Source organism: Felis catus, chromosome D1 (genome assembly GCF_018350175.1).
Source record: "Felis catus isolate Fca126 chromosome D1, F.catus_Fca126_mat1.0, whole genome shotgun sequence".
NCBI classification, from domain to species: Eukaryota; Metazoa; Chordata; class Mammalia; order Carnivora; family Felidae; genus Felis; species Felis catus.
In genome coordinates, this window is record NC_058377.1 from 17,823,480 (window position 1) to 17,836,537 (window position 13,058).

Genomic DNA, 13,058 nt, shown 5'->3' on the forward strand with positions numbered 1-13,058 from the left:
TAGTTATTCATAGAAAAATGAGGGATGGGCTGCGAATCCGGTGCTGATCATTTTCATAAGCTGCTGTCATGTGTTTAGTGTGAGATTTATAAGACAGCACTCCTGAATATTTTCCTGCAAGATGCTTCCTCCCTTTTTAGGAGATTCTATGCAGCTTACTTTAACTTGATCTTTATTCCATGGTCAATAGTTGATAGATCTCGATAATGATACTGAAGGTAAATGGCGTCTTTTATGTGAAGAATTTTTTGAAAAGCGACTGTATGGAATATGATCTCCCTAAGTGTTTGGAAATAATTTGTGTATAATCGTCTTTGTTTTGGCAGAATTTGGATTTAACAAAAAGGAAGATGATTCATGAAGGGCCACTGGTCTGGAAGGTGAATCGGGATAAAACTATCGGTAGGTGTAATGTCTGTCAGTATGGGGGAGAGTGGAAGAAAGAAGAAAATAGTAAAGTTTCCTTATGCCCGAGAGAAGAGATGACCGTTCACAGTTTTCAGCTGCAGCCGTGAGCAGCGCTGCTCTTGTATTTTTGCAGATCTGCTTACGCTGTGTTGTTATATGTGAAGTGCATTACATATTCATTTGGGGTGAAGCAGAGGTTTGTCATGATTCTGCCCTGTCTCCATCATTCTTGTATTCTAATGAGCTTTCCAATAAGCTTTCTTTAAACTGCTCCAGTTCAAACTGTCTGTGGTGAGAAACCGTAGTGTTTTTTTTTCCTCATCGGTCCCAGATTGGCATGTGTGTCAATACAATATAAAAATCAATATTATTATTATTTTAAAGTTTATTTATCTTGAGAGAGACAGAGAGAGTACAAGCAGGGGAGGAGCAGAGGAAGAGAGAGAATCTGAAGTGGGCTCTGGGCCATCAGCACAGAGCCCGATGTGGGTGGGGCTCGAACTCATGAAACCGTGAGACTGTGACCTGAGCCAAAATCAAGAATCGGACGCTTAACCGACTGAGCCACTCAGGCACCCCTAAAAATAAAACTAAAAAAGGCAATAGCAAGTTAATTTTTAACATGTATTAGACTGTATTAGATTTAACAGAAATAAATTTTCTGTGTCAACTTGTTAAAAAGTTTATAAACCACATCTCAGTATCTGCACTCATCACCTTCTCTATGTTTTTGTTTCTAGATCTGTACACGTTGCTGCTGGAAGACATTCTGGTATTGTTACAAAAACAGGATGACAGACTGGTGTTACGATGTCATAGTAAGATTCTGGCATCTACAGCTGATAGCAAACACACATTTAGCCCTGTCATTAAGTTGAATACAGTGTTGGTTCGACAAGTGGCAACAGGCAAGTATGTCTGCAGAGTGACAGGAAGCTTCGGGTTCGTGATACAGTTACAGGAGATGTTCGGTATTGTTTAAGTAGCCCAACTGGTATAGAGTTTTGGTTTTTTAATGTTTTTAGACAAATGAAATTTATTTACTAGGGAGAAAGTAAGAGTTTGTGCCCCCAAATTATTTGGGATGCCTAGATTCTCTGAGCAATTTTCTGCACACTACTTTGATCTTTATTCTGTGTTCAAATCATTGATTGACACCAGTGAAGATGGAGAATTGAGAGGTAATCCCAACGAAAAGGCTTTCATGAGAGTGGTGTATTTTTTGATTTGTGAAAAAACCGCAAACAAACAAAAATGAAGAGATGGGTTTAGTTTGGGGTACTTGAAATCCGTTTAAGTCAGCAAGTTATATGTTAACTGTACCAACAATGAGATCCCTTTTAAAACTTGTTCGTTCCACAATGACAAGAAAAATTGGTGACCTCTTTTCTCCAACATCTAGCTGTTTAGCAAAAGGGCAATTCAAAATAAGTGCAAAAAAGTCAGTTCAGTAATTTAGATATATTGACACCTCTTGTTTCTAATAAGTGACTGTGGAATCAGTGCTGGTTTTTATAGTCTTTGTTTTATTGACATATGATATATACAGCATCGTCTACGGTAAGTCGCACAAAATTGTAACGTGTAGCTTAACAATTTTTTACAGAGTGAACATGTTTAAAAGTGAACACATTAACCTTTACCTAGATTAAGATGCAGAATAAATCAGGACACTAGAAGCATCCTTCATGGCCCCTATAGGTCACGTTCATGTCGTCAGAGTGATTTTTGTCTTGTTTCTTCCAGATAACAAAGCTTTGTTTGTCATCTCCATGTCGGACAATGGGGCCCAAATTTATGAACTGGTGGCACAGACAGTTTCTGAAAAGACTGTGTATGTATTAGATATAGCTACCTTACCCTAATGGTTTTTATTGTCCTGAATATAATATTCTATAAACTTCATTTTTGTAATCGTCGTTTGCCAACCGAAAACTATATGGAAAGAAGCTCTTCCTCTGTATTCTTTTAGAGATGTTTTTCTAAGAAGCTGTTCTTTTTTTAGGTTGACCTTTCCTATTTTGATTCTATTCTTTTGAAAGTATCTTTTCTGAAGAAAATTTCTCACAAGTGTCATGTGAAGCTTTTAATGGGCAGTGTGTGCATAACGCTGTTTGTTAGGTTTTTCATTAAGGTATAGCATTTTTTATAGTCTGCTTACGTTGCCAAAATAAAAATAACTCTCTGGCAGAAGTAGGGTTTTCTGTTGGATTGGCTTGGCTTGATTTCTGGTTTGTTTGTTTGTTTGTGTTGTTACTTCTTTCTGCGTGTATTTAAAGGACGTTTGTTTTTCCTTCCACTTTTGGATTCTGGAACCTTTTCAAACTTCTGCAGCTGGCAGGACCTTATCTGCCGGATGGCCGCATCAGTGAAGGAACAGTCGGCGAAGCCAATCCCACTGCCCCAGTCACCACCTTGCGAGTGAGTGTGCATTTGCATTGTAGTAGGACTGACTTCGCGTTTTGTCAGGAAGGGACTAGCTAATTCTTAGATCGTGTCACAATGATGTTTTGGCAACTCGTGAAGCTGAAGGATGGTTTTCTTTCTTCCATAGAGGAGACAACGATGAAGAAGAACCTCCAAAATTAAAAGTGGAGCATCATAGCATTTCAGTCCCTGGTCTGCAGAGTCCAGGTAAACTGATCTGTTAGGTTTGCCTGGAAGAGTGGAGTCTAAATATTACTAAGACGCAAAGAGCCTTTACGTCTTTTGGACTTTGCAGATTCTCGCATAAGCTGTTTCTTTTAACAGACTTCACTTATGAGCCTTTCGTGTGCCATTTTAACACTGCTCCAAGTGCCGTGTCTTTCACTTAACAGCAGATGATCTCTGTACTCTTGTGGTTATTTTTTCAAGTATTTCCTGAATGCTTCACATTGAAAGTTAAAAGTTTTGCTTAAGATCTATTCTACTTTTTCTGTTCCATTGAACAGACAGAGATTTGGGATTAGAGTCTCCCTTAATATCGTCAAAACCTCAGTCTCATTCACTGGGTGCCTCTGGGAAGTCCGAGGTAGATGATCTGTTTGTGGCTGAGAGACAGTTTGCTAAGGAGCGGCATGCAGATGGGACTCTGCAGGAAGCTGGAGCAAGTTACCAAATCCCAATCCCAGACCCGCACTTGCCTGCCTCAGAAGAACGGTGGGCCTTGGACGCACTAAGGAATTGTAAGTGCTGTTCATAAGTTAACACAGATGTTTGTGAAGTGCCAGAGTTGTGTCGTGTACCACGCAGCCATTTAGGGAGAACCCAAGGAAGTTTAAACTCTGACTTTTCCCTTAAAGAATTGTACTATCTCGTTGGGAAGATGATAGAACACTTCCTCCCACCTTGTAAAGTAACCGGTACGGGTTGTTACAGTTGATCTGGTGGTGGTGACCAGAGAGAGATGCATCAGGAAACAAGGGGGATGTGATTATCACCTTGAAGAATGGGCAGGATCCAGGTAGGCATGTAGAAAACATGCAGATCAGAATAGTGATAGGGCCAGAAGCACAGAGGCAGAAAACACTTGAGTGTGTTCAGAGAGCCGCAGGTAGACCCTGTGAGCTCAAGGAGGCAGGGGAGATAAGGTGGGAAAGGTGGAAGGTGGGACGCTGAGGCCAGCTGTTGTGAACCTTGAATACCAGCTTGAGTCCTCCGAATTTGAAGGGTGGCACAGCGCAGGGGCGCGCAGTGTGATCTGATCGACACAGGGCTCGATCCCACAACCTTGTGATCATGACGTGAAGTCAAAATCAAGAGTCAGATGCTCAACCCACTGAGCCACCCAGGCACCCTATCGTTTCCTTTTTTTATTTACCAGAGATCACGGGCTCAATTTGAAAACTGGCAAGCTATTTAAGAGGAAGTGACGAGCAGGAAGTTGGGAGTTTTAAGCCTGGAGCTTTGGGGAGAGGATAGAGAAAGAGATGGGTTTGAATGTCAGAGCCATAGGAATTCATCATATCTCTCGGGAAATGAAGGTAGAGCAGGACAGAGGGCCAAAGACTCAGACCTATATGGAGACAGTCTCCCTAAAGAAACAAGATAGAAATTAAGCCAGAGTGAAAAGTACGGAATTGGTCAAGTTCTTTAAAATCTAATTCATTCTAGAGTCTCCTGATTCTGACAGTCAGAATGATTTCTGATGGTTTGACTAACACTGTCCCACTAGTAAGGTCATTTTTAAAAAACTAATAAATATGTTCTTATCCTTTGAAACTATACATGCTACCAAATCATTGAAATTAAATTTTTATTATAAGGCAACCTTATTTTCTTCACCATGTAAGGAGATTTTTTGGATTATTATAAAATGACAAAATAAATGTTCTGTGTGTCTAATAAAATTAGAAAAAATAACACCTGTGTATACAGTGTCGGCTTCTGGAAAAAGCAAAACTTTCAGGGCTTCTTTTCTAGCATAACACAGCTTTTTAACATCTTTTTAAAAAGTACTTTCAGGGTATTATTCAGGTTACATGGAATCAAAAATAGACACAGGCATGGTATTAGTTAGCTGTTCTGAACAGGAGTATCTCCTCATTCAGAAGGCTTACTTATATCTTTTCAAGTCTTGTTTGATATTAAATCTTTTCTAGATGGTGCTTTATCTCATTTTTCAATACAAAACAAAAAAAATGATGGTATGAAATTAATATTTTGGCTCTACTAAAAAGATACTTTTTGAAATAATTGGTAGTTCCGCAGACGAATTTAATTCTGGCAGTCTGAGGCTATTGTTGTGAATGTGTGTTTTCTCCTCCCTCCTAAATCTTTCAGTGGGCTTGTTGAAGCAGTTGCTTGTACAACAGCTGGGTTTGGCTGAGAAGAGCACTCAGGAAGACTGGTCACGTTTCCTGAGATACGGAACAGCGTCTTCCGGGGTGCAGACAGACAGTGTAACCCAGAACTCTGAAAATAGTAAGGCCTGTCCTCCTGGTGAAGGACAGGTGTCCTTTAGAACTGAAAGTGGTGACATTTCCACTTGTTACAGTCCACGGACTTCAACTGAATCTTCTGCTCCACGAGATTCAGTGGTACTGGCATTCCAAGATAGCCAGGCAAGTAACATTTTAGTAATGGACCACATGATTATGACCCCAGAGATGCCTCCTGCAGAGCCAGAAGGGAGTCTTGATGAGAGTGGAGAGCACTTTTTTGATGCCCGGGAAGCACATAGTGATGATAATCCATCAGAAGGTGATGGAGTGGTTAAGAAGGAAGAGGATGTTAATTTGCGCATCTCAGGCAAGTTTCTTTCACATTTAAACTTTGATTTTGATGGTCATTAACTGTGCTGTGTGCTGTGCTGAGATGGATGTTTCGGTATCTACGCATTCTCGTGTGTGTGTGTGTGTGTGTGTGTGTGTGTGTGTGTGTGTGTGTGTAGCATTTATCTTTCATGCAGTAAATGATGACTGAATCTGCTCTATGCCAGACCCCAACGTAGGTGCTGGGAGATACGGCATTGATAACGCAGAAAAATCCACTATTCTTGGGAAGCTTAAGTACTAGGAGAGGAAAGAATAATGGTAACTGAGTAAACAGATGTCAGACAGTAAGAAGAATTAGGAGGAAAAATAAGTCCGAGGCGGCAGAGATTGATAGGGCAGTCGGCAACCAGGGTCGGGGTGCAGAGGACTCTAGGAGAGAGCGGCCGCTGGTCAAGAGCAAGCGTCTGGCGGTGGCTAGGTGCAGGGTGAGGGAGAAGGTGGTGCACCATGAGGTATGAGGACTGTTTGGCTAGGGCACTTGTGGCAGGATCATATGGGGACTTTGCAGTTTGCAGCTTTTGACTTTTAAGACACTAACACGAAGTTTTTTGGAGATTTACCATGAAAGTGTGCTAAGTTTAGCTTCAAGCCAAAGTGCGAAGACCCCAATGTACTTAAAACTGAACTTGAGGATCGGAGAATTAATGGCTTTTCTCCATCTTTAGTGGCTTTGAAAGTTGTCAGCATATCCCCTCGTCTCTGTTTTTTGATGCGAGGATGGCGGCACCAAGCTCATCAAGCTTTTCCGTCTCTGTCAATAGGAAACTATTTGATCCTTGACGGCTACGATGCGGTGCAGGAGAGCTCCACGGATGAGGAGGTTGCTTCCTCACTCCCCCCACCGCCCACGACAGGCGCCCCCCCCACGGACTCTGCCGGCCAGCAGCAGCATTCTCCCCAGAACGCCCATTCCGATGGGGCGCTCTCACCGTTCACCCCGGAATTCCTGGTCCAGCAGCGCTGGGGAGCTATGGAGGATTCCTGTTTTGAGATCCAGAGTCCCCCCTCTTGTGCAGACTCACAAAGCCAGATCATGGAGTACATTCGTAAGATCGAGGCTGACCTTGAACACTTAAAGGTACCTCAGATGTCCGTGTCCTCGTGGCTGGGGTAAAGAAACATACCTAACAGAGAGGACGTACAGAACAACTGACATGCTGATGACATGTCATGTCAGTAAGCTTGTTCAGGTTCTAGATTTGCTGTTTTCTTTGACCAGTATCCATGAACAGACCTGGATAAAAAGCCGAAATCAGCACTGTTTATCTGGTTGCAGATCACAAAAACAGGAAAAGGTTGTAGCACTGTAGACAGCGTGTTTGTTTGGGTTTCTAAGTTTAAGAACCCAAATATATTTGGGATGACTGGCTGGCCTCCATGAGAAAATGTGAATAGCAAGCTGACGGAGGTGGGGTTTGTGTCGTTATGAACCTAGGCTAGAAAATGCTTTCACTTATTAATTATCTGCAAATCGTCAGGTGATGCCAGTAGTTTCCCAGCCGCTTTGACACATAGACATTGGCTCCAATGGCCCCCGTAATCTGAAAACCTGGACATGAATGGATTTTTGTGAGTTGGTAGTTGAAGCTGTCACCGTATGGGCCACTATTTCAGAACTGACTTAGGTGGTAATTTCTGAGAAAAGGACTTTATCTTAAAGTTTGTCATCAGTAGATACAACTGCTAGAGCCCAAACATTTTTTCATTACTTTGCAGACAATATTAAAAGTGATCTTAGCCTTTTAGCTAAAGACTGGTCTTCCTTTTTTCTTTTCTTTATTTACACACACAAAATTTTTTTGTGTTTATTTATTCTAGAGAGAGAGAAAGAGACACAGAGTGTGAGTTGGGGAGGGGCAGAGGGAGGAGACACAGAATCGGAAGCAGGCTCCAGGCTCTGAGCGGTCAGCACACAGCCTGATGTGGGGCTTGAACCCACGAACCGCAAGATCATGACCTGAGCTGAAGTCAGACGCTTAACCGACTGAGCCACCCATCTTAGTTTTTCTTTTAACCTCACTTGGTCGGTGTTCCCCTCATCCCAGAGCTGATGAGATATCTCTTAGGCCATTGTGGGCAGATTGGCTCTGCCACCGTTCATGTCACCTATGGGACCATTTTCAGGGTGACTCTAGGGGTGGGAGAATCACCTTTACACGAGAAGGTTTTAAGTTATTCACTCAAGGGAGAATCTTTTTACAGGAATGAAGTTTCCTCTTCTTCCCCACTAACAAAATTGTTAACGACATTAATATGGACATTTAGAGGCATGTACCAGTAATATGCAAAAGCTTTCTTTCCTGTTTTCATAAAGAAAGATTAGGATGTTCAAATGAAAACCTATGGGTTTTATTTTACAGAAGGTGGAGGAAAGTTACAACATTCTTTGCCAAAGGCTGGCTGGATCAGCCCTCACAGACAAGCACTCAGGTATGTGAAAATTGTGGACTCCAGACTCTAGAATCATTCTGCCTGAACAGTACATCGGATGAAATGATTTATTATTCTTTAAAGTGGAAGCCTTCTGAGATTCCATTTCTCTCCTGTCTTTAAAAAACTGCTTGTTTCCAAACATCATCTATCAGGCAGAGGCTGCCATTTGCTGACTGTGCTCTTCCTCTTGTGAGAGGAGCCGCGGCCATCAGTTTCTGTGCGGTCCCTCCCCACCGCACACTCCCCCGTTCCCCCGCCCCCGTCTTTCTTCACCTTTACAGAAGCAGAAAGCAGGGCGGTGGGAAGCCTGGGCAATCCTAGGTTCCTTAGAGATCTGCCAGTGCTGCTGCGAGGGGGCTTGGTGCTCCTCGGGCCTGGCTGTACTCCGGTGTCTGTCCCGACAGCCAGAGCGGTGCCTCCCCGCGACCGCAAATGGATCTGTGCTCGGTGACGCGATTTGTACCCATCTGCTTACGTGCTTTCGAATGAGGCTGTTCTGATCCAGTGAACAAAAGACCCAGCCATGCCCTCAGACCTCACCTCTCGGTATTCTCTGAGTGTTCATTTGTTCTTCTTAATTGGATCTCCGCATGTCTTTATTCTTCCCAGATAAAAGTTAGAGCCGCGTGTCCTGGAGGTGACTGAAGGTTGTTGGATTTTGAGCGTCGGCCTTGTATCACCCATCCTGGCTCCACCGTGGGTGCAGAGAAGAGTGTGTCCCAGAGGGTCTGCCTGTGAACCACCCCCCTCCCCCCACCCCGGGGCAGCCATGTGCCCGGGCGCCCAGAGCGGGACTAGTTCTTCACAGTCTGGCAGCTGCACTGGTCTGTCAGTGAGGGAGTATTCGTTCTCTCACTCTGCTCTCCTCACTATCGGAAATTCATTTTGATTCACAACAGAAACCAAATGTATAGAGCTTTGGGTGTAGGATATGAAATTTTACTTAGACTTAAGAAAAAGAGAAAATCAGATGTATTTATTTGACTTCATTCCGTATTTGAAAGCACATTTTAATTTTTATTTTGCCATGTTTTGTTTTGAGTAGTGAGAGTTTTAGCCCTTTGTATTTAGTACACCCAAGGGTCAGTTGCTCCTGAAGCCAAGAGTTCAGGATAAGGTGTTAGGAGGTTGGGTAGAGAGGTGAAGGAGAGGGGGAAGTAAGCAGGGGGAGCAAGGAGCATCTAGCTTCCACTAAACTGTATTCCATGCCCTCTGCTGCCCAGTGGGCGTCGTCTTTGAGGGTCACCTCAAAGGCCTAGTATGCCCGTGGCTCCGCTCCTGTGTGCAGAGGACTTGAGCCGTGTGCTACCCAGATGGGCAGAGAACTAGGTGGGCTTCCTCCCACGTGAGGCGAGCACCTCTTCTCTGTAGCCGGGATCAACCCCCAATTAACAGAAATCCTCAGTGTACTAAAGAGCAGGCACTTGAAAATGGGTGTGTTCTTCTTGTCTTCTTTCTATCGAGGGTAGGGATTTGGGAGGGAGAGGAAAGCAAATTTTATTTTCTTGGCTATAAATTTGCTATTCTTGGTATTGTTTCATTTTTATAATTATACATTAGACTTCGGCACTTGTGTAAATTATCCCTGCAGGTTGAGCGGGAAGTAAAAACAAACGAATGGAGATGCTTCAGATGGTGGCAGGGGTGGGGGTGCTGAGGAAGGGGGGGATGGGAGCGGGGAAAAGAGTTTGGGAAGGTTATCTAACTGAATCACTACTGAGTTGAACCATGGCTCTCATTAGCCACGGGTACTGCTGAATATAAGGCCAGTAAAATTTTAGTACCTGGAGGTTTGACTCTTAATATTAATTTTGCACTGATGGGTGCCAAAGGGCTCTCTGAGTTCAGAGGAGAGCCGCGAGTGGAGTGGAGAGAGATGAGGTGGAGAAGGCAGAGCCGCTCAAACCAGCTCCCGAAGCACTTCCTCTGACTTCACTGCCGGAGCTTTTTCCACACTGGTGCATGACCGACCTTAAAAGTTGCAGACCAGAGCATACACTGGATACTGTGGGCAAGGGGTTGCTAACTGCCTGCTCTAGAATGAATTGTAGTATTGGCTGCCCCCTGCAGAGGGTAAATGTTTCAGAATTGTAACTTGAGAACGCCTTCAGTGATATTGGCTTTCTGTGGTTTTCTTTGTGCATCGGGTATATGTGTTTTGGAGTATTTTTGCCAACTAAAGCTAAATCGTGGGTCAAGTCTTCAAATTCTGTTACTACATAAAGAGTACCTCCACTGCTCATTTCAGTAGTGCCCTCTGAACTCTGTGGGTAATCAGGAAGTAATTTTACTCTTCCCCCGCACTCTCATCGCAAGCGGTAAGGATTCCCTACTGCTTTTGTAAACACCACTACAATTTAACAAGCTCATCTAAGTCCGGATTCCTATTTCCTGCCTTTTTCAAATCTGACCTATGTTTTGAAGTAGACCAATTTGGACTGTTGGACCTCATCTATAAATTAGAATTCTATTCTGAGTCGTAGACCAAGTATCAATTAAATCTGAGTGGGCTTAAAAATTTTAGAGGCAGAAGCTGGCAAGTGAAGCTTGGGACTTGAACTTTCTGTATCTCTTAAGAGAAGCGAGTGGAAAAGCCAAATGATCGTGTAGTGCTGCTGGAGATGACGTAGTCACTCGCAACCAAAAGGGCAGCACGCCCGTGGCCACCTGACACCGGGGTCATCAGCTGGCATTTAATCTGGAGAAAGGGAACTGTAAATGGAACTTTTATCTTAAATTCAGACAGTACAGGGTAATCCCATAATTCCCTAGCACTCAAGAAGCTTTGTAGGTCAACAGCGTTTGGGTTTCTCTTCTAGCTCAGCCAGTGTATCTCGCCCTTAACAACTATTGGCTTTGCTTTTCCTGCAGTTGAAGCTCTCCTTGGAACAGGGCTAACTGGAAAAATACTTTGACCGTAGCTCTAGTACTTCCAAATAAACTCATATCTGGATTTTTAAATGAAGCCCCAAGACAAAGTCTGAGTCTGAAAAGATTCCACAATTTTGAGTGTGTTCTTTTTATCCTCCCAGCCTACCTTCCTCCCGCCTCCTTCCCAGCATTGCCTCCTACACCTTCCATTTTTTTGGCCGTTATAATCACAGCCATTTTACTTTGATACCATATCTGCCTTTCAGGACAATGGAATTAGATATTCCTAGTGTCTTTGAGCGACAGTGGTCCCCAGCGAAGCTGTTTTCTCCCAGGTTACCTGACTAGAAGCTGGAATCAAGGGTGGTGAACACAGCAACCTTCCCAGAGCAGGAGGGCTGGGCTTTAGCCATCCAAGTGACCCGCTGTGACCCTGTGCTCTCTCTTGTGGGCCTGATGGCTCCTTTGCTATTAAGTGGCAAATTACATTTGGAGTGTCTCCTTCCTTTTCAGAGAACAGAGTTAATCAAGGCAAATCAGCAAGCCCCCAAAGTGCTATAATTTAAAATCATGATTACATACTTTAAAATCAGCCAACTTGGACTGCTTGAGTTATCTTGGCTTTTAGAACCTAAACTGTAACTATTCTATCGTACCGTAAGAAGGCGCATTTCATTAGTTTTCTGGCTTCCCATTCCCCAAAACAACTTCTAACCACTGTTTAAGACAGTTTTTATTTGTTTTTTTGGAGGCAAGAGGGGGAACCCAATGTGAGAGTAAAGGAGAAAAGCTTATTTTTTCTTCTTTTTAGAAGCTAGAGAAGATAATTAAGGCTTCCTGTGAGTTGTCTTTTACTTGCATACTTTTTTTTTTCTTTTGATGTTGGTAAATTTGGTGTATTACATGGAGCTTCTCTATTTCAAACTGGAAACTGTCTTCTCTGAAGGTGGTGTATGATGTTATTTTGAACTGCTAGAGCTTTGGTCAATATTTCCTTCTGTATACGTCACAGAGGGCACCATTGAGAATTGTGTACAGAGGACCTCAGAATACAAAATTGTCAGGACCGTGTAGTCATCTTTCTGCTGGCTGGTTTCTTCCCCCTCCTGTTACAATTTTTGTTTTAAATCATGGGGTTTTTTTCGTTTTTGTTTGTTCTGTTTGTTTGTTTTCTGACCCACCCCTTTCGTTGATCTGCAAAATAGTTCCTTCTTCGAGAAAAGAGTTTCTTTTGCCTCGTTCCGTATGCCTTCCCCACTGGTACTGATGGTTTTGATAATAAATTGGTGGAAGAACAACGTACCTCGTAGAAGGAAGCCCTGTCTGCCATTTCCAGGTGCCAATGGCTAAGCAGATGTACTGCAAAAGTGGTAACTGTAATGTGCACACTATTGGTTATTTTTAATAAGCCTCTTCCTACTAGAACGTTTTATTTTCCTTGTTCACCATACAATCATGTACTCTTTAACAGAAATTACTTTTAAAAAAATCTGGAACTATCTTTAAAAGAACTTTATTAATAATCATGTATTTTTACTGATCACATTTTGAAATGCCTAAAAGACTTTATTGTTCTAATTATCCAGATGTACCTTTGTAAAATAGCTCTTTTATGAATTAGCTGATAAGGCTGTATGTTTCTGGAACAAAATATTGGTCATCTAAAAACTTTCTGTTTTCTGGGGTCTGGGAAAATAGAAAATGAGAGTTCAAATATTAAATATGCTTAAAGGAACCAAGTATGTGGCTTTTTATTTATGTTCTTCTTGGTTTGTCTTCTCCGAGTTGCATTAGAAAAGTTGAGGCCCCAAGGAGGCCTTCACTCATCTTACTGGCAAGTGACTGTCGGGCAGCTTCCTGCTTGTTAGAGCATCTTTACTAGCCAGATGAGCCAGCTCGTCTCTGTGACGGGCCAGCGTCCGTGAGGACACCGACGGCGGGTGTTGCCGCAGCGTCCGGGGCGGTGCTTTTGCTCTCTCCCAGCTTCATTGAGACATAATTCACATTTCGCACGGTTCACTCATTTAATGTGTACAGTTCGATGATTTTTGGTATGTATTTTTTAAATTGTAAAACATATGTAACCTA

The 13,058-nt window shown here is 42.9% G+C and overlaps 1 protein-coding gene across 5 annotated transcripts in view; it reads left to right on the forward strand.

Annotated features, from left to right (window-relative positions):
• The window catches only part of ARHGEF12 (Rho guanine nucleotide exchange factor 12), a 150,299-nt gene extending 137,594 nt beyond the window's left edge, over nt 1-12,705 (forward strand). For all 5 annotated transcript variants that reach the window (XM_019811430.3, XM_006936730.5, XM_006936731.5 and 2 more), the window contains 10 exons: nt 327-402; nt 1,149-1,316; nt 2,155-2,242; nt 2,743-2,829; nt 2,963-3,042; nt 3,342-3,575; nt 5,173-5,640; nt 6,428-6,744; nt 8,027-8,096; nt 8,709-12,705. In XM_019811430.3, coding sequence (XP_019666989.1) covers nt 327-402; nt 1,149-1,316; nt 2,155-2,242; nt 2,743-2,829; nt 2,963-3,042; nt 3,342-3,575; nt 5,173-5,640; nt 6,428-6,744; nt 8,027-8,096; nt 8,709-8,719 — 1,599 coding nt within the window. In that variant the 3' untranslated portion in view covers nt 8,720-12,705. The remainder of the gene's footprint in view (nt 1-326; nt 403-1,148; nt 1,317-2,154; nt 2,243-2,742; nt 2,830-2,962; nt 3,043-3,341; nt 3,576-5,172; nt 5,641-6,427; nt 6,745-8,026; nt 8,097-8,708) is intronic.
• Nucleotides 12,706-13,058: the final 353 nt, after the last annotated feature.